This window comes from Pan paniscus, chromosome 8, assembly GCF_029289425.2.
Source record: "Pan paniscus chromosome 8, NHGRI_mPanPan1-v2.0_pri, whole genome shotgun sequence".
NCBI lineage: Eukaryota > Metazoa > Chordata > Mammalia > Primates > Hominidae > Pan > Pan paniscus.
Window position 1 is genome coordinate 26,247,839 of NC_073257.2, and position 25,878 is coordinate 26,273,716.

A 25,878-nucleotide genomic window follows, 5' to 3' on the forward strand; every position below is an offset into this window, starting at 1 on the left:
GCTTTCAGGTGATTACCATTCTTTTTTTTTTTTTTTTTTTTTGAGATGGAGTCTTGCTGTTGCCCAGGCTGGAGTGCAGTGGCATGATCTCGGCTCCCTGCAACTTCTGCCTCCTGGGTTCAAGCAATTCTCGTGTCTCAGCCTCTTGAGTGGCTGGGATTACAGGCATATATCACCACGCCCAGCTAATTTTTGTACTTTTTAGTAGAGACGGGGTTTTATCACGTTGGCCAGGCTGGCCTCGAACTCCTGACCTCAAGTGATCCGCCCGTCTCAGCCTCCCAAAGTGCTGGGATTACAGGTGTGAGCCACCGTGCCCGGCCGATGACCATTCTTAAGAGTTTGGGATTACTCTTCCAAATGGAGATGATTCAGCCATGTCTGATATTGGTGATTTGAGAAGGAGGATGTCTAGGATTGATGCTTTGAGAAGACGATCTCAATTTTCTTAGAATATGATTCCTTTTTTCCTTGGAGAGTTATTTTTAAGTAGCAGATTCTGGGAACTCCCCATGCCCTCCACCTCCTACTCCCAAATTCCGCCCCCGCCCGCCCCCGCGGCCAAGTAGGCCTGGTCCCTAGACGCCCAAGGCCAGGGCCTGTCACCCACAGGCATGGAAAGCGTTCAGGTCCACTCAGACTGTGCTGCGATCTGAAGGAATGATAAGGTACGAGGAGAAGGCCCTTTGGTCCTACACTGTGAATGAGTAAGGGGCAGCTGCAAAATGCTAAGAATGCTGAGTGCATTAAGTGAAGTGTTTCTCCCAGGTGTGCACAGGGTGTGGCTTCCAAGGGGAATGCAGATGCTGGAATGAGGGAGGCAGCCACCTAGGCCGGTCAAGTCAGAGGCCCAGCAAGGAGAAAGCGAGCCAAGGCAGACGCCGACAGAAGAGAACGATAAATCCGCGGCGCACTCGGCAGAACGTCCACCGCACCGCATAATTTAGCCGGGCAATGCCGCCGGGAGTCCACGCCAAGTTAATGGAATATTTCCTGTAAATATTATTTTCCCTTCCTGTCTCATCATCTCATTTCATTCAAAAATCTTTACTAATCCGGGGGAGTGAAAGTAATGCATCAATTTCCAGAGCCAATGCCCCTGCTTCCGAAATACCCTTAGGAATCACTGGAAGCCACCGCGGCTGCTTAGGGACAGGGGGGCAGGCCGTTTACTCTGGTTCCTTCTCCTAATGCCTCAGAGGGGACCCCATAGTGCTCCTAATTGTGCATCTAAGTGTACATAAAAGCACCCCTAATTGCACATCAAATAAATAAGTAAACGCTATCTGCTGAATATGTAACAAGGACTGATGTTGCTATTTCTTCCCAGGGGGGAGATTTCATTAAATCTGGGCTGCATTTCTAAGTGATGATTTACAGATATTGAATATTCTTTACAAGGGAGAGTTTTTTGGAGTTATGTGCTTCACGGTATTTGCTCTAATGCTTAAAGCCTCAGATACAGCCTGCTGGAGGTCTCTTTATTCTAACTCTTAGTGTCCTTTTGGAAAGTCTTTTCTGCTTTAAAGTGTAATGGCTTCCCATGATCAGATGGCTGGTTTGTCTGCAGGTCTGGGGACTGTGCAACCCCCTGGTCTCCCAATGCCTCAGTTACTGACGCTGCAAACAAGGGCAGATTGTCCCAGAGATTAGAGCTCTCAGGCTTTCTCGGGCTTCAATCAATCAAAGGAATGTAAGGACCCCTCCCCTACAGAGGGAGCCGGACGTGAGCCAGATTTTGTCCAGACTTACTTATATCTGCCCCGTGGGATCCCGATTCTGCAAGATTTAATAAACAGTGCCTCAACAGATAGCATTTAATTTTCATTCAAACGTTTCCAGGGAAGAAAGAGGTAAAACTCTTGCTTGTACCAGCACAACTGCCCGAAACCCGTGGCATACCCAGTCTGAGGCATGTTGCTATCGACGGTCATTTCACACAGCTGGCAGTTTTTTCTTTTTTGATGGCCTAGCTCTCTTTACTCCACCGTAAATGCAAACTAACATGAAACTTGGGATTTACCTCCAGTGCCTAAATGCCAACCTGACACTGTCTCATTGTCTCCTGAGCCCAGTAGGACGGTAATTTGTGAAATACGGAGCCTCTCACCTCAGCAGCGCTTCTTTCTATTCCCACACATATGCACATGCTAAAATGGAATGTGGTAACTAGCATAAAATAGGGTACAACAATTGCTGCAAGATTTGTTTTTTTCGCCGGGCACGGTGGCTCACGTCTGTAATCCCATCACTTTGGGAGGCTGAGGTCGGTGGATCTTTTGAGGTTAGGAGTCCAAGACCAGCCTGACTAACATAGTGAAACCCAGTCTCTACTAAAAATAAAAAAAAACAAAAAACAAAAAACAAAATTAGCCAGGCATGGTGACACACGCCTATAGTCCCAGCTACTCGGGAGGCTGCGCCAGCAGAATTGCTTGAACCCGGGAGGCAGAGGTTGCAGTGAGCCAAGATCGTGCCACTGCACTCCAGCCTGGGAGACAGAGCGAGACTCTGTCTCAAAAAAAAAAAAGATTTTTTTTTTCTATTGTGACTTTTCTACTTCTGTCATCACTACTGAGCCAAGACAGACATGTAAGATCCCGTCAGCACCGTACTTGGATGCTGCATTCACAACTGTGAATTCCAACCGTAGCCATGACAAAGGAGAGAGGAGAGCTACAAAGCACTCAAAGGGATGTCCCCAAGTGTCACATAGCGTTTGAGTATGAACAGGAGCTCAGAAGTGGGGAAGAAGGCAAAGAGGGAGGGGGAAACATCATTGGGTGAAGGACTGAAGTAGATTTACTGAGAGCTGATGAGGGGACATTTAATGTCCTATAAAAAATTCTACATCTTGGCCGGGCGCAGTGGCTCACGCCTGTAATCCCAGCACTTTGGGAGGCCAAGGTGGGGGGATCCCCTGAGGTGAGGAGATCAAGACCAACCTGGCCAACATGGTGAAACCCCGTCTCTACTAAAAATACAAAAATTAGCTGGCTGTGGTGGCATGTGCCTGTAATCCTAGTTACTTGGGAGGCTGAGGCAGAAGAATTGCTTGAACCGGGGAGGTGGAGGTTGCAGTGAGCTGAGATCGCACCATTGCACTCCAGCCTGGGCAACAAGAGCGAGACTTCATCTCAAAAAAAAAAAAAAAAAAAAAAAAAATCTACATCCTATCCTCAGATAGTGTTTAGGGTTCTGCCTGACCTCTTAAAAAGAACTTATATATGCAAGCAAGGGCTGATATTCTGGGGGAGGTGCATGCATTGTAGATTCTGATTTTTCTTAGTCTTGTTTGCTGCTTTTTTTAGGGTGTTCTGGGAGCTGTTCTTCATATATGTTGTTCCAAAATACTACCGAAGGTGGCCTTCAGAAGTTCAACATCTCTGAACTCTTCTGAACACGCACAAAAGCCAAAATCCAGTCTGCAGGGTGTCCCCACATGTTCAGCTGTTCCTGACACGTGTACCCTGCAGGCAATGAAGCTGTGATTTTTGATTTTTTGACAAACTCCAGAAGCTTGCATTGAGGGCTGTGCTTCTGAAGGCCAGGAGGCTGTCTCTTTAGAAGGTCCAGGTAGCAGAGTGTGGGGGTTAAATGTTCTCTGTTCTCGGAGCCACCGGTGAGGTCCCTCGCGTTTTACTCCAACCCCCAACAGCCTCTAAGCTCCAGAGTGGTGATTAAGTGACTGAGGGCAGACTCTGAAACTAGGATGGCAAACTGCTTGCAACTGGAGAATGAGGGATGGGCTACTGTTGTGCTCTTTTCCAGACAGTCATCAGCTACTCTTTCTTGGTGCCTTTTTTGTTTGTTTGGGCTTTTTTGTGGGGGATGAGGGGTAGGTCATATGGAAACACTTAAGTGGATTCTCAAGGCGGCTGCTGAGCCCCTGTGAGTGTGCCGACGGGTTGCCAATGCTGTTGGAGCTGTGCAGGCAGTGGACGCCTCTGGGCTCTGAAAAGGAGAGGGAGCAGACTCACCCCTGCCACTGCCTCTACTTAAACGTGGGCTCTTCTTGTGTTGGTGCAACGTGACAGAGCTGCTGTAACTGGGTCAGAGTGTCAGGGAGGGCCTCTGTCTGCCGCCGGGCAGGAGCAGCTGCCTGGGCTGGAGATGCAGCTGTTACTGCAGAAGCCTCCAGGTGCACAGTGCTGGGTGCCACTCCCTTGCCTGAGCATCCCTGGAGGCTCGAGGTGGCAGAGATGTGCCAAGCACCAGAGCCAAGACGGAGTGGCATCCCCTGGAGTGCCACCCCTCCCAGACGGCTCACCCAGCCATGAGGCCCGTGCATGGGACCTCCCCTGCCCTCGGTGTGCAGGGACACTGCTGGCCACACCAGGGAGCCTGGCTGACCTTCCCCATGTCTGAGTTTTCAAAGCACAGAGGGCTGCCAGTGGTGGTCCTTGTCTCCAGGAATACATCAGAATCCCTGTGGGGCTTCTTCTGGGCTCAGTGGCCTGGTCGGAGGTGTAGGTGAGAAGGCCTTCAGGGGGCTGTGGCATCTAGATGTCCCAGCAGCTTCAGATGAGTTCCTGATGTACAGTGGAGGTTAAGAGCCACTGGCCCGGAGGCACTGAAGACAGACTTTTGGCTTAGGTGCGGACTTGCATCGATATGCATTCACATGTGTGTGCATCTTTTCAGATTCTGAGATCTGGGATCAGGGTGTGGGGCTTTTTGTAGCCTCAGAAACTGACATGTCCCTTAAACATAACACAGATGGCCTTTTTATAATGGTGATGAGGTTGGCAATGCAAGAAAAACAAACAGGCACCCCGTTTAGGTCTTCTTGTAGCTAAGGCTTCTTAACAATGACTCCAGCTGAGTCCACGGCCTTGCCTTTAAGTTCCATCTGACATCTTAGCGGGGTGGGGGAGTACCCCTAGAAGCTAACAAAACTAAGGTTTTGCTTTCCCTCAAGGGCTTTTCAAAGGCCTCCTTTTTTTTTTTTGGAGATGGAGTCTCGCTCTGGAGTGCAGTGGCGAAATCTCAGCGCACTGCAACCTCCGCCTCCTGGGTTCAAATGATTCTCCTGCCTCAGCTTCCCCAGTAGCTGAGATTATAGGCGCCCCCCCCCCCCCCCCACCGCAGCAGGCCTGGCTAACTTTGTATTTTTAGTAGAGATGGGGTTTCACCATGTTGGACAGCTGGTCTTGAATTCCTGACCTCAGGTGATCTGTCTGCCTCGGCCTCCCAAAGTGCTGGGATTACAGGCGTGAGCCACCTCACCTGGCCAAAGGCCTGTTCTTAATTTTATATTCAGTTTGTACATTCATTTCTTAACGAGGGCCCCAAATTATGTAAGCTTCAGAGCCCATGCCACGGAAGCTGCCTCTGCATCTCACCGTGATCGTCGTGATTGGGAAATGAACTCTTCACTCCTAGCTACTGGTGTGCCAACTGCCAATCCAACCTCCTCCCTCTGTCCAGTCTCTGGTTCAGTGATGCTTTGGAAATTCTTGCTACTCCTGAGCTCCAGCTGAACGCCCAACTGCCTACTAGTCACAGGCACCTGGATGTCCCATCAAGCCTGCCGCGTTGCATGTCCTAAGCTGCACTCATCCCTCATCTGTCACTCCCAGACCTCCTCTTCTCTCAGCGTCCACACTCTGGTGGATCCTGAAGCCTGGGAGTCATTCTGCATTGCCCTCCTTCTCTCAAGGCCTCCCTCTTCCGCCTACAGGTGATGAGTAACACACGCCTTCTCAACATCTTGGTTCCCCTTCTCCATCCTCAAGCCCCGCCAGGTGTTGCCCGCCCTACCCTCATCATGTCCTGGTTTCTCAGTCTTGTCCTGGGTTTTTCCCATCCAGCCTCCAAGCAGTTTCCAGAGAGTGCTTCTACGACAATGGAAATCTGACACGATACTCCTCAGCTTCAAATAGACCGCGGCTACCACTCCCTATAGAGGAGGAAGTCACCTTCGCAGAGCCTTCAAGCCTCCAGGAGCCTGCAGGCCCCCAGCCCCCTCGCCAACTCCTCTCTTTTCACTTGATGTTCCAGAATGAAGGGCACTGTGTCCCCTACCCCTGTCACTGTGATTTCAGGCACACTGGCCTCTCCCCTGCATGCCTCCCCGCCCCATTCCTCCATCTGCAAAATTCTTTGCACCCTTGAAGACCCCACTCACCCTCTGCTTCCTCTGTGGGGACTTCTCTTCTCCTTACACCCAGTTGACGCCTGCCTTCTTGAATCATCCCCGACTCTCACACAGATTCCTATTACACCACTCAGACACTGGCTGGATTATCACACATCTTGGAGGACAGGATTTATGTCTCATCTCAGTGCCCAGTGATGTGCTTGGCACCTAATAGGTATGCAATAACTTTTTTTTCTTCTTCTTTTTCTTTTTATTTATTTATTTATTTTTGAGACGGAATCTGGCTCTGTCACCCAGGCTGGAGCGCAGTGGTGCGATCTCAGCTTACTGCAACCTCTGCCTTCCAGGTTTAAGTGATTCTCCTGCCTCAGCTTCCCCAGTAGCTGGGATTACGGGCATGTGCCACCATGGCCAGCTAATTTTGTATTTTTAGTAGAGACGGGGTTTCACCATTTTGGCCAGGCTGGTCTTGAACTCCTGACCTCAAGTGATCCACCCGCCTCGGCCTCCCAAAGTGCTGGGATTACAGGCATGAGCCACTGAGCCCGGCCACAATAACTGTTTTTTTGAGCGAATGAATGAATGATGGCTGTGACAGATTGGTAGTCTGTCCTTCAAGTAGGAATGGGCTGGAAAATTCTAACTTCTTCCTCCAAGGCCACAGAAACCCAAGTGATTTTCAATAACAACCCAGTTTGGCTTAGAACCAATGGCCTGGAAAACTATATTGACCTTTTGACATTTTTAATTCATGGACCTGGATAAGTTCCATTCATTATTGTAAATTCTCTTATTTGATGGCTGATTATTCATGCCTTTGGCCTCTTACTTCTCCTTATCTTGAAGCCTGTTTTAGCATCTTATAATAATAGTTATAATTGACTGAGCCCTAGCTATGCATCCTTTCCTGTTTTACATACATCAAGTGCTAGCTCATCACCTCTTCACTCTTCATTAGAACCTCAATTAGAGGAATAAAGAAAGCTTAAACATATTAATAAATTGAACCAAATAAGTATGAATACTTGTTAGCATGTCCTCTAAAAAGCTTAGAGGGAGAAGAGATTTCAACCGCTGGATTTTAATTATCTCTGCTGTAGACCTCAATTATGCACGTCGGCCTTGGTCTTCCACCACTACGGGCAAGACAGAGCTCAATGTATTGCAGCCAGAATTTTGTTAAAGGCTTTAGGGAGTATTCTTGGCTTTTGCAAGTGCAAAAACAGTCAGGCAGGTTGAAAAGAGAAGAGTCAGGCCAGGTGTGGTGGCTCACACCTGTAATTCCAGCACTTTGGGAGGCTGAGGAGGGCAGATCACTCGAGGTCAGGAGTTTGAGACAGGCCTGGCCCACATGGTGAAACCCCATTTCTACTAAAAATACAAAATCAGCCAGGCGTGGTGGCAGGCGCCTGTAATCCAGCTACTGGAAGGGCTGAGGCATGAGAATCTCTTGAACCTGGGAAGCAAAGGTTGCAGTGAGCCAAGAGCGTGCCACTGCACTCCAGCCTGGGAGACAGAGCGAGACTCCGTCTCAAAGAAACAAACAAACAAAAAAAACAAAAAGAGAAGGGTTGTTCTAAAAAGAAGGAGGGAAGAGAGAACTCAGGAAGAAAAGGCACAGAAAATTAAAAACGCCACGTGGGAAAAAGGCACAGGGAAAACAGGAAGAAAAATACAGGGAGGAAGAGGTATGGATCCCACAATTGAGGAACACAAAGCCAGAAAAGGTAAGAACAGGGGGTCCAATTCATTTCTTGTTGCATATAAATGGATAAGGAAAGGCTTTGGAGGTAGCCGCAAAACAACACTCCCTCTACCCGCCAAAGAGCCAGGTTCTTCCTGAATTGTTCTCAGTCAATAATTCCCCCATCATTTGCTCAGCATCTTTTCTTAGAACTTAACCACCTTACTGATCAATGGAGTAAAAATCCTCCCAACATGGGAACATTTTTTCTTCTATCAATTTAATAAAGAAGTTTGCCAAGGACAGATGTTAGCTGGAGAGCCTACAATCCACTCAGATATGTAGTGTGGGTTTCAATCCTATTCGAGGATAAAACAGCTTGGAAAGCAATCTGGAATGACATAATGGCCCAATATTGCTTTCTCTCTGCTAAAGCAAGTGTGGTTTTCATAGGTTTTTAATATGTATTTCAGGGTTTGAACTGCATACCATCTCTGTTATTCTCCACCGGGGGATCTGAATGATAGCACTCGCCTCTAAGATATGTTTCCATTATAATTTTTCAATTTGTTCTGGTCTGAAAAGTGTGTGTAAACGAAAACAGAGAAAATTCAAATGCTGTATCCCTTTCAAACATTCCATTTCGGGTTTACAAGGACTTTGCAAATCGTTCTCTGTTTCTCTCCCTCTTCAGCAAATAACCTTATTTTCTGATCACCTTTATTGAGCCAGAAAATATGTGCTGGATTTCCAGGAAACCCTCTCTCTCTTATTTTTCAGCTTTTCTGTTTTGTGTTTTGAGACAAAGTCTTGTTCTGTCACCCAGGCTGGAGTGCAGCAGGGCAATCTTGGCTCACTGCAACCTCCGCCTCCCGGGCTCAAGTGATTCTCATGCCTCAGCCTCCCAAGTAGCTGGGATTACAGGCATGCACCACCATGCCCAGCTAATTTTTGTATTTTTAGTAGAGACAGGGTTCTACGATGTTGGCCAGGCTGGTATCGAACTCCTGGCCTTAAGTGATCCACCCGCCTCGGGCTCCCAAAGTGCTAGGATTACAGGCGTGAGCCAGCGTGCCCAGCCTTTCAGCTCTTTTTGACCTGCAATCTCTTCTTTCAGCTCTCCCACCTCCCCTGATCCTGTCCCAGAAATCTTTGGGAGAACTCAGACTGGCTTCAGGATTCAAGAGAAATGTTACATCATTTTTCCAAAGAATACAGCCCTGCCCAAAATTAAGGAACAGGATAGTCCCTCAAAAGTCTCTTTGCCTATCTGCTCTGGGGAGAACTGAGCCAGTCATCTCACCTTAAGTAATTATAACAGCTTAGGTTTCCTTAGAGACAGGGAGAAAAAAATGAAAAAATATTTACCCAGGGAACTCAGATGGGATTGCTGTGGAGTAATTTGTATACACTAAAATTAGCAGGAGATTGGTGAGCCTTTAGGCTGCATGGCGTTAGCATTTTTAAAGTGACTTCTACGCCTGTTCCTCTCTGGATCTGAGAGGAGTTAAACCCACGCAGGAGACCAGCCTTACCTTTCTTGGCTTCACTTTATCATGGTAGTCATACTGGAAGATCCCTTTGTAGCTCAGGCCCAGCCACCACGGTATGCCCTGCTTGTCCTAGGATATCAAAAAAAGTGTGGGTGAATATGGGACTGGAGGAAGTAAACACACGCAAAGTGGAGATTTCCTGGCTCGGGGGCAGACGAGGGAAAGTGCCATTTCCTTGGAATGGATGGAGCCCACCTGTCTACTTTGTTCCTTAACAGATGCGTCATTGAAGGATACTCTGTTATGTGAAGAGGGTGACATGGGGAGTGCCGGGGGCTGGGGGCCTGGCTCTGCTCTTAATCAGCCGCACAGTCGAGGTCCTTTCCCTTTATAAATAAGGAATAAATGCCCTCCTTGCGCTCTCTCTCTCTCTTTTTTTCCTTCTAAGAATTTAGGCATTCCATGCTGGGACGCTCACTCACCACACCTGAAAATCTGTGAGATGTCACACCTAATAAAAGGACCTTCTGGGCAGAGAAACTGTCATCGATGGTCAGAGCCAGAGGAGCTGTGGAGACTATGGAAAGTGACTCCTCTCATTTTAACAACAAATCACAGTGAAGAGTTGGCCCAGCTTTACCCAGGACCTTCCCCAGCTCCGGGGAACACAGGCCGGAAGGTGTCACCCTGAGGTCCTGCTCACCCAAGATGACAGCTGGGTGCCAGGCAGGGTTTTAGGACTCATGCTGTTGGACAGGGTAGCACAATGGAAGCTGAAACAGTCTCAGGACTGAATTAGAAACACCAAGTCCCTGTTTATTCCTTTTTTTTTGAGATGGAGTCTCACTCTGTCACCCAGGCTGGAGTGCATTGGCACAATCCTGGCTCACTGCAACCTCCGCCTCCCAGGTTCAAGGAATTTGCCCACCTCAGCCTCCCAAGTAGCTGGGATTACAGGCACGTGCCACCACGTCTGGCTAATTTTTGTATTTTTAGTAAAGACAGGATTTCACCATGTTGGCCAGGCTGGTCTCAAACTCCTGACCTCAGCTGATCCACCCGTCTTGGCCTCCCAAAGTGCTGGGATTACAGTCATGAGCCACTGCGCCTGCCCCCACTGTTTATTAATAGAGACCTCTTGTCACCTGAGCGTAAGTTGCAATTCTATATTCAAATAGGATGATTCTGAGTTAATTAGAGCCCCCAGAAGCTAGGATTTTATAGTGAGCATATCAAGCAGCTTTTCCCTAGCTATGCCCTAATTGCCAAGTTTCTAAATAACCTAATACACCCCCATAGTGGGTGTCTGGAAAACTTGAAACTGGCATCATGGTTTTGAAATATTTGTGGGGCGTGAGTTATTTCAAGATGAGCAAAAAGATAAAAGGCAAAAGAGATAAATTTTGAAATTTCTTTTCAAGCTTCTGGGTATATGATTTCTTAAAACTTTAAAGGTGGGATAAAATCCTTGTATTAAACCCCTGCCTCTGGGAAGCAGCTGTGTGCACTGCAACGGTTTCAGAGAACAGAACAAGAGGAAACCCAATGCCACTGCAACAGCAGATTGACCAGAGAAGGGCTGTCATCACACCATAAAACACGGCATCAGTGAGACCACAAGGCCACCGGACAGGGAGCCTGGTGCAGCTGGGCCAGGTTTCCTGGATTCGTGCTCTTTTCCAAATTAGTAGCAGAGCCATTGCTTATGCTTTGAGGTTCTGAGTGCCAAACACCTATACTCCTTTGGCACTTTGAAAATCACAAGCCCTGCTTCTGATCTTTACCAAACTGAAATAAAGAGCACAGTTTTGAAGTTTTCTTGGAAGGCAGAAAGCATATATATCAGAGGCAGCCTTTCTGTTAAGTTCTAGGGCTGACAAAGAAATGGACCACAGGTTGAAGCAAGTTGAAAGACTGGATGAAGTTTTCTGTATTTGAAATTGTCTCCCCGCAGTGTGCAATCTTCCTGACCAAGTCCTCCGCAACCTCCATTCCCACCAGGAATTATAAAGAAAAAAATAATGAGGGCTAGGCGCAGTGGCTCATGCCTATAATCCCAGCACTTTGGGAGGCCGAGGCAGGCAGATCACCTGAGGTCAGGAGTTCGAGACCAGCCTGGCCAACATGGCAAAACCTCGTCTCTACCAAAAATACAAAAATTAGCTGGGTGTGGTGGCGCATGCCTGTAATCCCAGCTACTCAGGAGGCTGAGGTAGGAGAATCGCTTGAACCCAGGAGGTGGAGGTTGCAGTGAGCCAAGATCGCACCCTGCACGCCAGCCTGGGAGACAGAGCAAGACACTATCTCAAAAGAAAAAGAAAAAGAAGAAAACATATAACGAGATGTTTTGATTTGTTTGCTTAGGGGAGGTTTGGCAACCTTCACCAAATGAGTCTACTCACCTTCACTGCATAATAGTGAACCCCGTAGGTTGGGAGAGACTCCACGATGCTCATGTAGCTGGAATGACAACACAAAGATACACAAACACACACACAATGCGCAAAAGGCTAGTTATTCAGCAGATCTGGTATCATATATATATTTGTGTATGTGTACGTGATAAAGTTCTCGGAGTGATTATTTACTTGAAAATTAAATGGAAACATACACCCCCTACTCCCAGATATGTCTTCGGAGAGGAACTGAACAATCCTGACATACGATATATTAACACACACAAACACTGTCCCCACGTGAGCTGGGAAGGGGCCACTTACTTCACGATTGCTTGACCTCTTGTCTGACCGTTCAGTTTCTTGTAGTGCTCAATGACTCTGTCTTCACTGTAATTAGAAGAAAAGAATGCTGTTATTGGAGTCTCTAGGTCAACAGCCAAGCTTCCTGCCAGTAAGATATTTCTCAGCCCCATCTCATAAGAAGCTCCAAGGCACCAACAGCTCCTGGAAAAATGATTTGTCCTGGAGTGGCATTTCCAAACTTGGTCTGAGTGCTATCTATTTGGATGTAGATTTACTTTAAAAAGAGTCTGTTTTCCCTGCAAAGGACTTGCATTCTCTTTGTCTTGGATTTTTTTTTTTTTTTTTTGAGACGGAGTCTTGCTCTGTCACCCAGGCTAGAGTGCAATGGTGCGATCTTGGTTCACTGCAACCTCCACCTCCCGAGTTCAAGCAATTCTCGTGCCTAAGCCTGTGGAGTAGCTGGGACTACAGGTGCATGCCACCACACCTGACTGATTTTTGTATTTTTAGTAGAGACAGGGTTTCATCATGTTGGCCAGGCTGGTCTCAAACTCTTAACCTCAAGTGATCCACCCACCTTGGCCTCCCAAAGTGCTGGGATTACAGGCGTGAGCCACCATGGCTGGCTTATCTTGGATTTCTAATCAAGAAATATAAGACTGGAGCCCAGGCTGGGTGCAGTGGCTCACCCCTGTAATCCCAGTGTTTAGGGAGGCTGACATGGGGGGACTGCTTGAGCCCAGGAGTTTGAGACCAGCCTGGGCAACACAGTGAGACCTTGTCTCTACATAAAAATACAAAAATTAGCCAGGCATGGTGGGGTATGCCTGCAGTCCCAGCTACTTGGGAGGCTGAGGTGGGAGGATTGCTTGAGCCCAGGAGGTCAAGGCTGCAGTGAGCTAGGATTGCACCACTGCATTCCAGCCTGGGTGACAGAGTGAGACCCTGGCTCAAAAACAAAAAACAAAAGAACAAAAAGACTGGAGCCCAGGTTTTGGGATCAGCTCCTTGGAAGAAATGGTACCGTGGGAACAAGAGGAAGCAGACAGTGGAGATGACGCATGAATGCCCGGGCTGAACTCCCTGGGGCCCTTCCTATCCTCATCTTCCCAGTCCTGTCCACACAGGGCCTCATGGGGGAATGGCAGGCATTGACCTTAACCAAGTGCCCACAGCCTACCTGCTCTGAATGCGTAGTCAGGAATGGAAGGCTTTCCAGGAGGATGGAGCGTTCTGGAATTTGGGCTTGGTTAATATGAACCATGAAGCAACAAAAGCCCCATAGGAATGCTTGGAGAACAACAGCAAACCAGCTACCAGAATTAGATAGACGCTCCCTCCTTTTTTGAAATCTTAGGTGTTTTTGTTTTTGTTTTTGAGACGCAGTCTCCCTTGTCACTCAGGCTGGAGTGCTGTGGAGCGATCTTGGCTCACCGCAACCTCTGCCTCCCAGTTTAAAGCAATTCTTGTGCCTCAGCCTCCTGAGTAGCTGGGATTACAGGTGTTGTGTCACCACACCTTGCTAATTTTTGTATTTTTAGTAGAGATGGGGTTTTGCATGTTGGCCAGGCTGGTCTCAAACTCCGGGCCTCAGGTCATCTGCCCACCCCTGCCTCCCAAAGTGCTGGGATTACAGGCGTGAGCCACCGCGCCCAGCTGAAATCCTAGTTCTAATATAACAAGAGGTTAGCTGGCTCCTTGGCAGCAGTGGCAAGCCCGCCTACTGAGAAGTGACTCCAGTGCCCATGAGGTAGGAGATACGGCCGCTCCCACCCCTGCCTTCGGAAGGGCAGAGCCAACCTGGGGAATCCCAGGGAAGCAGGTGCAGGCAGAAAGCCCCAACACCACCTGCTGAGGTGTGGAGTTGACACCTTGGTCTCCCTGGTCTGGCCCCAGAGCCTTGGAACCTCAGTTCTCACTCTCAGGTCTTACTCCTCTTCACCCTCCCTGTCCTCTGTCAAAGCTCTGCGAGGGGAGCTGATTCTAGGGGTGTACCCTTGAGATCTCAATAGAGGATCTTTATTATCTATTATTTTTGAGACAAGGTTTTGCTCTCTTGCCCAGCCTGGAGTGCAGTGGTATGATCCTGACTCACTGCAACCTCCATCTCCCAAGTTCAAGCAATTCTCCTGCCTCAGTCTCCCGAATAGCTGGGATTATAGGTGTGCACCACCACACCTGGCTAATTTTTGTATTTTTAGTAGAGATGAGGTTTCACCACATTGACCAGGCTGGTCTCAAACTCCTGACCTCAAATAATCTGCCCACCTCAGCCTCCTGAAATGCTGGGATTACAGGTGTGAGTCACTATACCCGGCCCTATTATCTATTATCCATCAGCCCAGGATCTACCTAAAGCCTTCTTTTCCCCACCTTTTTGTTTTCAGTTTTAGCAAGGCCAGTGTTGGGGGTAACAGGTTCTACACATTCATCACCTAGTCCTTGGGGGTAATTTATTTCTCTTTCAATGACTACCTTAACCTCCAACTAGTATCTGTTAATTTTAATACTCTGGAATTTGATGCATAGAGGACAGTGAGAGGTCTTGATAAAGAAGGGTCTTTATAAATACCCAGAATGAGGACCAGCCAGCTACAGGGGGCCTTGCCTCAGTTGGAGAGTCACTTGCGTGGGGTCTGGATATCCTCTATTCAGAAAGGGGCAGACCCAGCCATCGCTCTCCTTGGCTCCCACATGCCGAGGAAGTTCTATATCAAGTGTGACAAGGTCGTCTCCTGAAGACGATTCTCGAAAACCATGCTCCCCAAGGGCAGGCCCAGCCTCACTAATCCTGCAGAACTGCGTCAGGAGGTTCTGCGGCTCCACTTCCTTCCATCCCACTCACTAAATCAACAGCTGCCTTGGCGTGTTTCCTACCACGTGATATGGGGTTTTGTGAAGTTGACTCCTAGATCCAGGGTCAAGCAACTCAGTGTAGATAGGGACCTTTTTCCTTTGCAGCACTAGGGAGAGAGGGTCCCTGGGGTGAGTTCAGGAGGTGCAAGTCAACATAGCACTGTAGCCACGAACACACAGAAGGCTCAGGAGAAACACCAGTGAAAGAAAGTCAAAACCACTGTCAGAAAGCTGCGTTGCTGTTTAACCACGACATGTCCTGACCACAGGGTTCTGGGTGGCTGACAGCTGCAGAAATCTTTGCCACCCCGTTTGCCCTGTAACTCCTGCTCTCTCAGGCCATCTGTGAAGCCACAATAGTTGCCTTCTCCATCCTCAGCTTTTCCTGCTTGTTTTGCCCCCTTAAACATGGTGGGCTTATCCTGGGATAACAGGCTCAATCCTGACCGAGAACCTATTCTGCTCCCAGCCTGTCCCCACCTCTGCTCTGGATCTTTCCAGAGGGCTGAAGTGCTCTGAGCTTTGCACACAATTTTCCCATACCCTAGATTTGTAGCAGGGACTCAAGGGGATAACTAGCAGAAATCCAGGAAGCAGAGTAAGCGCTGTCTGGAGGACACAGGGTTACATGGAGGAAAAAGGCAAATGATCAAAGCTGCCTGTGCCCAGGTCGCTGGCTGGGTCATTTTGTTAAGTCAAATGACCTCTCAGCAGACAAGGGGATACAGGAAATGCATGGGTGATGGAAGGGGAAACAGGGATGGTGATATGATATGGTTCCCCGTCTGGGAGCAGCTGCTGGCCTGCTGTGCTCAGTGGTTTCGGGGTTAAAAAAAAGATGTCCCTGCATACCTTATTGAGGCGATAGGGGTGGTCAGGTGGTCCAGCATTTATAAACTAGGCCCGCGAGGCAGAATCCAGGTCAGCGTCCTGATCTCTCCTTGTTCTGTGGCCCTGGGCACATCATTCTAACTTTCTGCCTCAGTTGCCTCCTCAACAGGGAAATCGCATGGTGTGAAAAGTCCATGCTTGTTAAATGCAAGGGGAGAATTAGCAGAAAGGCTTCTTGCACCATAACTCAGCATTATTATGCTGCTTTCACTGCTTTTTAATGACATGATGTGACTATGTATTTCCTCTCTTAATTACCGTCTCAAGTAGGTTGGTGTACGTCATCCCATTTTGCAGAGGAGAAATTGATGAAAGCTACCTGGCTAGTCACTGCAGAGGCTTCGCTGGGATGCTAAGACCCACTGCCTTGGTTACCAGGCTGCAGCCTGCAGGTTGCCCATCCAATGTGCGAACTCCAGCGGGGGCAAGAAAACCCCCAAAGAATGGTGAGTACAGCTCCTTAGTTCAGGAATGATCAGGGGAACTTGACACTCTGGGTAACTGTGATGAGACGGGTAAAAACGTCTCCCCCACCAGTGAGGGGTCCTGTTTAACCTTGCTGAGTGGTGAATCTGAGGCCCAGAGGGAAAAGCAGTGAACAAGCTGTGTGCACCTGCTCTCTCTTCATTCTGTATCTGTAAGAAGCAGGAACAGCACTTATCCCTCTCCTTGCGGCTTTGCTTTTTAAAAATCTATGTATATATAGGGATATGAAAATAGTTAGATAGAAGGAATATGTTCTAGCATTTGATAGAACAGTAGGGAAATTATAGTTAACAATAATTTGTTGCATATGTCAAAGTAGCCAAAAGTGAAGACTTGTAATGTTCCCAACACAAAGAAAAGATAAATGTTCGAGGTGATGGATATCCCAGTTACCCTCATTTGACCACTGCACATTATGTACAGATATCAGAGTATATATACGTGAAAAATATGTACAACTATTATGTATCAATAAGAATCAAAGTCCATATAAATAAGGTTGAAATATTAGAGCCAACATCAAGTAGCCAACCACAGTGAAATGAGGTGAAAGGGCCTGTTGTGGTTGTGGTTGTTGTTTTTCAGTAGGGTATCGTCAGGAGGGTCCCTGTCATTGACTTTTATACATCGTCTGGGCTGTGATGCTGACTGTGATACACGTGGCTCCCCCGTCCTGCCACCCTCTCAGGGCATTTAACACTGGCTTGGGCACTTATGGGTCTGAAGGAGGCTCAGGGAAAGTGCTGGCCTGGTCGTGATGGTATGGGATGTTCTGCCACGCCAGCTATAGGTGAAGATGTTCATATGCAGAAGAGACAGAGAGAGTGTGTGTGAAGGGCGAGGTGCCTCTGGGTTAGTACTCATGTGTGAGTACAGAGCAGATAATGGAGAGGGTGAAGGAGAAATCCAGAGACACAGGGAGGAGAGAAGAAATTCAAAACTCTCAGATGAGCATAGCAGTGTTCTAAGGTTTGGAAAGGAATGAAGGAAGGGATGACTAAGAGACCCACAACACGACAGGTCTCAGAGGCAAAGAGATTCCCCCCTGGTCCTCTCTAGTTACCTTCTCACATCCCCAGGGCCTTGACCATTGGATTTTTGGAAGTGAACAGCCAGGAGGCTACAGAGGGATGAGGCCCAGTGGCACAAGGAATTAGGGAGGTGGGTAATAGGGTTCATGAACAAGGAAACGGGACCATCATTTTTAGGGGTTCGGATTGCAAGTCTCGACATTTGGAAGCTGATGCATGCAAAATCCCTGCAAGTTAACAGATTTTGCTCTTCGGGGGCAGGTTATAACTAGAGAAAGCCATCATTTATTTACATCTATGTTTCCAAAAGAGGAGTGGCAATAAAACAGCTCAGAGAGATGAAATTAGGGACGCCAGACACGGAAGGGAGCTCCCAGCCTCGGGTCTTGGGGCCAGCTCCCTAGTGATGTGGTCTCTCAGAGAGATGTGATTTATGAGCCAGAGTTGTTTTTCTGCTTGTTTGTTTGTTTGTTTTGAGATGGACTCTCGCTCTGTCGCCAGGCTGGAGTGCAGTGGCACAATCTTTGTTCCCTGCAACCTCCGACTCCCAAGTTCAAGTGATTCTCCTGCCTCAGCCTCTCGAGTAGCTGGGACATCAGGCATGCGACACCATGTCCAGCTAATTTTTTTTTGTATTTTTAGTAGAGACGGGGTTTCATCATGTTGGCCAGGATGGTCTCGATCTCCTGACCTTGTGATCTGCCCGCCATGGCCTCCCAAAGTGCTGGGATTATGAGCCAGAGTTCAGTGCTGCTAATGAGCCCTGCATCAAGACATGCCCTACCTCAGACACACGAATCAGTGAACAACTAGGTCACTGTCTGGATAAGTGTCCAGACAAGACAAAATGCTCATAATCCATACAGTTCAGAAATTGTCATCAAAAGCACTTACACAAGTCACGTGTTGTAGTTTATTAGAATCAACTTGGTCTGTGCTTTTGTTTTGCTTTTAAATAAAAGGAGTTGCAATGATTTCTGTTAGGGGATCAGAAGGAACATCAGAGAAGAGGTATTACAGTTATTAAAGGTCAGTGGCCAGGGCTTTAGGAACACAGTAGGATTTCAAAACATTATCCAGGAATGCAAGCCCTGCCCAACTGTGGCCGAAACCACAACCTGGGAGTCTTTCAAATGGCTTGAATCATTCAGAATCAGCCATTTAGGGCCGACAGATGAGCTATGGCATAATGTTACATAGTGGCTAAATCAGGAGATGTGAAACATCGAGGGAAAATAAAACAATCAATCTCTCTCTTCTGAAAGAAGAAAACCCTGTGGTTCTCCCACGTCTCATAACCTCACACATGCTGTCATCAAATGACAGGTGTTCCAAAATGAAACTCTAGCAGCACATGAAAGGCTCTCGAAGGTGGCGAAGCTTCCAAAGTGAAATTTTAGAAGGTATTCTTTTTGAAAATTAAAAAAAAAAGAAGAAGAAACAAAAAAGGAGAGGTCTCAGGCACAGTGCTTCACTTAAGTAAATGTAGAAAACGGGCCAGGCGTGGTAGCTCACCCCTGTAATCCCAGCACTTTGGGAGGCCGAGGCAGGCGGATCACCTGAGTGAGGTCAGGAGTTTGAGACCAGCCTGGCCAACATGGTGAAACCCCGTCTCTACTAAAAATACAAAAATTAGCCAGGTGTGGTGGTGCGTGCCTGTAATCCCAGCTACTCGGGAGGCTGAGGCAGGAGAATCGCTTGAGGCAGAGGTTGCAATGAGCTGAGATCATGCCACTGCACTCCAGCCTGGGTGACAAAGTGAGATCCGTCTCAAAAAAAAAAATTAATTAATTATTTTCAAAATAAATAAATAAATAAATAAATAAATAAATAAATAAATGCAGAAAATGGTTTCAGGAAGACACAGGGTACTTAATACAGCTGCAAGTCCAGGCTGGCACATGGGAGCTGGTGGAGGAGGGTACATTCAGTTGTCCTGTGTCCCCTCACACCCCGAGAGGGACTCGCTCCTGGGGAAGACTCCAGGGGTCTTACCAGTAGGCCAGGGAAGGGTGCTCCTTCAGGGCTTGGGTGGGAAGGGCTGGCAGCTTCTTCAAGTCACTCCTCACAACTTCATTGCTGAAAGAGAGAATGCCCAGAAATGCACTCACCCTCTGAGAAAATAATCGCACTCTCTGATACCACTTGGGCCGCTGTCTTGTCTGAGAGACCCCACATCTGCTTCCCTGTTAATAAAAAGCAGTGGGGGGAAGGGGTGCTCTCTTTTTATTTCCTTAATACAGATGTAAACGAAGGCAGAACACACCAAGCCCAGTAACCGCCTTTCACCGTGCAGAAAGCAGGGCAACACACCTTCAGATGGCCAGGGGTGTCTTCCCAAACCCTGCTCTCACTGAAGGGCACAGAGTGAACGCCCCTGAGCAGCCCTCAGCAGGAATTTGGGGAGAAGAAGGGTCCCCAGGGGTCCCCCAGGGCAGGATCTTAGAAGAAGCTCCCCAGAACCCCGCTGTTAGGCTCACAGAGCTCCGAGAATGGGCAATGGTGCCGCTGTCTCCCTAAGAGCGTTTGCGCTGCTAATACACAAAGCTGGTTTTCATGGCTTACGTTGACCACATGCTGGAAACTGTTTTCTGAAATATGACAAATAAATACTGATGGAGTCTCCTTTATCGGAAATGCTTGGGAGCAAGTGTTTCAGATTCCAGATTTTTTTCAGATGTTTGACTGTTTGCATTTATATACTTACTGGTTGAGCCCCACAAAACCTGAGCATCTGAAATCCAAAGTGCTCAAATGAGCATTTCCTTTGAGCGTCATGTCAACACTCAAAAAGTTTCTGAGTTTGGAGCATGTTGGATTTCGGATTTTCAGATTAGGGAGACTCAGCCTGTAACTTTTGCTTTTGAGGAGGCTCAGAAACTACTTAGAAAGTGTGAACTGCATTGTCTGGGCCAGGCTGAGCATCCCATATCCCAAAATCCCAAATCAGAAACATGCCAGAATCTAAAACTTTTTGAGTGCCAACATGACGCTCAAAGGAAATGCTTATTGGAGCACTTTGGATGTTGGATTTTCAGATTTGAGGATGCTCAACCAGTTGGTATATAACACAAATATTCCAAAGCCTGAAGGAAATCTGAAACACTTCTGCTCCCAAGCATTTGGGATGAGGGAGACTCAACCTGTACCATTAGGCAGTTTTATGCATCCGGTCCTGAAACCAGAAATTCTTTTCCCTGTAGACTCACACATGCTAAGGTTTGGAAGATGCTTTAAACTCCCCTAGCTTAACCAGCCTTCTTCAGGTGCCTGACTCCTCCTTAAACACTCAGCAGGTCTGCATCCCCTCTGGGCCGGACCATCTGTGGCGTCTGCACCCACTTACTACCTCCAGAGCAACAAACGGCAGCCACTTTGGGACAGTTTTGATACTGAAAGAGCGTTTCCCTATCCTGGTCCACCAAAGAGCCTTGGAAGCCTTAGCCGGGGTTGCAAAGGCACATGTAGGAGCGTTCTGCCTTTGATTCGCAGTTCTGACCTGGGCTATGTTAGCAGCTTCGAGGTTGCTTATATTAACCAAGGCAAATACTGGCCACCAGGACACTGGGCAGTGCCATCTAAAAAGGAATGAAACAGGTATAACTGTTTCATTTTTAGCAATGTTTTTCATTTTTAGCAATGTTTTTCATTGCTAAAAAGCAATGAAACAAGGTATAACTCTGAAGGAAGGAAGGAATACCGCAGCCATAGAGGGGAGTTCCTCAGGTGCTTGGATGGTGGACACTCCAGCACCCATGTTGCTAACTGGAGGATGCATTGTTCCCTGTGTCCCCGGTGAGAAATACAGCTAAGGGCAATGCAATGATCAGCGTCACCATCGGATGCCCAGTGCCACTGGGCAAAACCACACCAATACACTAATACATTACGTCTGTGTGTGTGGTGATAAAGAAAGACATGGAGGTTTGGTGACATTAGAGCGCTCCCGGAAAAAGCATTTTTCTGTTGCCCTAAGAAAGAATGAGGCCAGGCGTGGTGGCTTATGCCTATAATCCCAGCATCTGGGGAGGCCGAAGTGGGAGGATCACTTCAGTCCAGGAGCTCAAGATCAGCTTGGGCAACATAGTGGGATCCTGTCTCTACAAAAAATACAAAAATTAGCCATGCACAGTGATGCATGCCTGTAGTCCTAGTTACCCAGGATGAGGTTGCAGTAAGCTGTGATTGCAACACCACACTCCAGCCTGGGTGACAGAGGGAGAGCCTATCAAGAAAGAAAAGAAAAGGGAAAGAGAAAGAAAGAGAGTAAAAGAAAGAGAGAGAGAGAAGGAGAGAGAGAAAGAAAGGGAAAGGAAAGGAAAGGAAGGAAGGAAGGAAGAAAGAAAGAAAGAAAGAAAGGAAAGAAAGAGAGAAGGAAAGACAATGACCATGACCAGTGGTGTTGGTGAATCCTGGCTTCATACGACCAACTAGAGGGAAAAGCTCAAAGTGTAACTGTTTGAATCAATCCATCCAAGTACTTGAACTGTTAGAATCTAAGTGGTAAGGCCAGGACAGATCAACTGAGAATCAATAAGCTGAAGGTGTTTATGAAGCCCCTGCCATTACATGGAAAGAATTGTAGAGGATATAAAAAATGATGAGATATGGTCCTTAACCAGAAGGTGCCCACGATTTAGCTGGGAAGGTGAGAGGAGCACCTACAAAGCTCACTGACCACAGGGGTGATGTGTGATCATGTCAATGCAAACAGCAGACACGAAAGCTCAGAGGAAATAACGGCCCCCTTGGGCTCTGATGTAAGACTGGCTTTGGGGGAGGCTGTGCACGAAGAAAAGGATAGGAATATCACTCTTCTCCTGAGGGGAACACGGACAGACATGGAAGCCACATGAACTGAAGAAATCCATCAGAGTAAGAGGAATGTCAGGGGCAATACACTGAAAAGGGCAGGTCAGGCAGAGAACTGTGAAACTTTAATGCCAGGCTAAGAGGGTTCAGCCTCTCCTGGGTTTGATCCAGGAGGCAGACAGCAGGACAGCACCTGGTGATTTTCAAACGGGTAAACTCCTAGTGTTCAGGAAAATTCAATTCCAATCCCAAGTACAGTCAGTAATTTTTAAGCACATGCTATAAAGGCATAGTTTCAGCAAGTATTCAATTCACCAAACACTCGAGGGCCCACACTGATGAATTTCCGGATCTTCTCTCCCTGCTTCATGGTAAGTTCCCTGAGAAAAGGGATTTGATTTATTGGTCCATCAGCACACAGAGGCTGGCTTCAATGTGAAAGGCACTTTTCTCAGATCAACTTTATTGGATGAAACCATGAGAAAGGCAATTAGCGGCTCCCTGAAGGAGCTGAAACTTGAGTTTGGGTTTCACTCACACCCATCACATCTAAAGTATATTTGGGGAAGGAAGGAACTCCAGAAGGAAGGGATCGTTTTACCCACCAAACCCTTGCTTGTTGGCAAACAAGTTGCCCTGATGACAGCCACAGGTTTGATTTCCTCGCTGAAGCCTGCAGTGGGTTCTCTAGCTCTGCTCCAGGGCAAGGTTACACACAAAAAAATCTAACAAGAAATCACCAAGGCGTGAAACCTGTCCAAATCCATTATATTCTGGAAGGGATCCATGGCCCTTCATCCTTCCCCGAGGACAAATCTATAGAAATGTTCTGTTTGCTTTTCTGCTGTTTATAAACATCTGCAATAACTTAGGGGTGTCTAGCCCTGTCAATCTGGCCAAACTCTGTGGCTGAAAATCAGAAAGCTCCCCTAATGGGAAACTTGGTCACTCTACCCCCAGAGCTTGCAAGGCTGTGGCCTAACGAATGTTCTAGAAGTTCACAGCTTCCTCCCTCAATGTCTTCCACTTCGACATTTTCCCCAGAGTTCATGACATATGATAAATGCCAACTTATAAAACACCTTAAGACAGTTCACTGTGGCTGCATTCCATTTTTAGAAAAATGCAAAAAAGAGCTGGATGTGGTGGCTCATGCTTGTAATCCCAGCACTTTGGGAGGCCAAGGTGGGAGGACTGCTTGAGTCCAGGAGTTTGAGACCAGCCTGGGCAACATAGGGAGACTCCATCTCTTTAAAAATAAAAATATAAAAAACAGCCACGTGTAGTGGTTTGCACTTGTAGTCCCAGCTATTTGGGAGGCTAAAGTGGGAGGATTGCTTGAGCCCAGGAATTTGACATTACAGTGAGCTATGATCATGCCACTGTTCTCCAGCCTGGGCAACAGAGGGAGACCCTGTCTCAAAAACCAAAAGAATAGAAAAGAAAAAGAAAAATGCAAAAAGGTCTCTTGAAAAGCCAGTTGCTAAACTGAGAATAACATCCAAGTCTTCTTATCTTTAATATGAATCAGCTTTTATTAAAAACTCTCCGGCAGTTATTAACGTTGCCAGGAAAAAAGTGGTATCAATGCTGTATTGGTCTTTGATTTAGTGGTGTTTTTTTCTTTGAGATGATGTGCCTGTCTTCTGCAGCCTATACTCCTCACGAAACAAGGAAAGTTAGAATGATCTACTGGGGAAAAACAAAGATTTCTAGCAATATATCAAATAGAGAATTTGCCACAGTGAACAGCAGATTTAACCAAGATGCCACAAAGTGAAGGGAGCAAAAATTAAACCTGAGAGGGAAGGATGAGGAAAATCCACAATGTGTTTGCTTTTCTTTAAAAAACCTGGAAATAACTTTTTCAAGAAAGTCCCCCTGGGTCAAACGAGATGTATGTAATTTGTGGGAGAAACTTGGGACGAATAGAATAGGCTTAGCGTGAAAGAATTCTTCCTAAAACCAGTCGTTTCTGTCTGCACTGGTACAAAAACAGCAGAGCACAAAACCCAGAATGTGATACTATCGTAACAGAAAGGAACAGCCTGCAATTCAGAAACAGCAATATAATGCCAGCATTGGCCTAACTCCTCCATATTTTATGAGTAGATCATGAAGGTCAGGTTCTCAGGGGTGGGATATTTCATAAGTAGAGTATTGCAGGTCCTTCATCCATTATCACAATTCCAAAATTCAAAAAGCTCTAAGAAACATTTCTTAACCCATCTGGCTGCAAACTTCATCTTTTTGCATGAGGCAATGATGGACCTTTCTATTTGCGCCCACTTGCTGCGCATATCCATGTTTTGGGCTGGAGGTGTTGATGTGTTTAATTCCAGGTGCTGCCCTAGGCCCTGCCCAGGGCGTGGTACAAGCCCTGAATCACCTGCCTAAATCCTGCCAAGTTCTGAATTCGTAAACATTGAGACCCTAACGTTCTAGATATACATACGTGGCTCTGTGTTCCTTTGTTCGATCATACAATGGACCTAGAAAACTGAGACAGATTAATGAGGGAAGTTATAGATTTTCATTCTTTGCTGATCTTTAAGAAATCATGCAGGAAACAATTGTTCATTTCCCTTTCCTTCCTTCCTCCTCCTTTTTTTGGTAAACCAAGGTGAAGCTGAGGTTACAACAAAGAAAAGAGAGCACCTGCCTATCTCTGCCCAGTCACATGCTTTTTTCCCCAGGTGTGTAGGAAAGAAATGTTGCAGGGGTCTTCCACCATTGGGGTGGGTCCCATCTGTCTGAGAAACTTTTCCTGCCATAGTGTGTGACCATTCACAGACAAAGGGAATCACTTGGAGGCCCCAGGAGGTTTTTCCAGCATGGGATTCTGAATTCTGGGCATGAATCATAGATAAGTCACATGAATTTACCAACTGTTTGTCGGGGGCAACATTGCAAACACATTTATGAAATATGTACCTTTCTATTTTTTTTTTGAGACAGGGTCTCGCTTTGTTGCCCAGGCTAGAGTGCAGTTTTGAGATCGTGGCTCACTGCAGCCTCCACCTCCCAGGCTCAAGTGAACCACCTGCCTTAGCTTCCAAGCAGCTGGGACTACAGGTGCTTATCACTGCACCTGGTTAATTTTTTAAATATTTTGTAGAGATGAGGTCTCACTATGTTGCCTAGGCTCATCTTGAACTCCTGGGCTCAAGCAATCCTCCTGCCTTGGCCTCCCAAAGTGCTGGGATTATAGGCGTGAGCCACTGTGTCTGGCAGTGCCTTTATTTCTGTTGCTAATTGTTAAGTTATATAAGTAAGGATTTCTTCCTTGATTACCGAGTCTGGCTTTCTGGGGTGAAATGAAGTTTTATGAATTTCTAATTTATGTTAGGTGTAAACATGTAAAATTTAAAACAAATTTAAAAATTGTTTCATAAGTCTACAATTTCAGGCAAATAATTTTCTCAAAAAGCCCAAGAAGAAACGATTAATTTTCTGTATTTCTCAGTATTACTCTTTAGTTTCAGAATTTCCACTCTGAAAAACTGACACAGTACCATAGTCATGAAACGTTTTGCTGTTCACAGGTATAACTGAAAATACGATATTTTAATATGTTAAATAAATGCTTAACAAAAGAAGTAAGCTGTCATAATACAAAATTTCCTCCTTACTTGGCTTCTAAGCAATTTGCATAGATTTTGAAGAATATCATCCTGCAAAAAAAAAAAAACTACCCTATCCCTATCCAAATACTTTTTTATGCTTTGAAAATGTGAATTACACACTTGAAAGCTCCATCAAATAGACTTTTGTGCACAAAACAAAGCTTTCTGTAACAATTTATAACTTTTCCACTTGA

The 25,878-nt window shown here is 46.8% G+C and overlaps 1 protein-coding gene across 12 annotated transcripts in view; it reads right to left on the reverse strand.

The window, feature by feature from the left end:
* FRMD4A (FERM domain containing 4A) overlaps positions 1-25,878 on the reverse strand; it is a 688,283-nt gene that overhangs the window by 82,752 nt on the left and 579,653 nt on the right. For all 12 annotated transcript variants that reach the window (XM_034930005.4, XM_034930006.4, XM_055092430.2 and 9 more), the window contains 4 exons: positions 19,242-19,325; positions 12,001-12,066; positions 11,683-11,740; positions 9,323-9,409 (listed from right to left, as the gene is read on the reverse strand). In XM_034930005.4, coding sequence (XP_034785896.2) covers positions 9,323-9,409; positions 11,683-11,740; positions 12,001-12,066; positions 19,242-19,325 — 295 coding nt within the window. The remainder of the gene's footprint in view (positions 1-9,322; positions 9,410-11,682; positions 11,741-12,000; positions 12,067-19,241; positions 19,326-25,878) is intronic.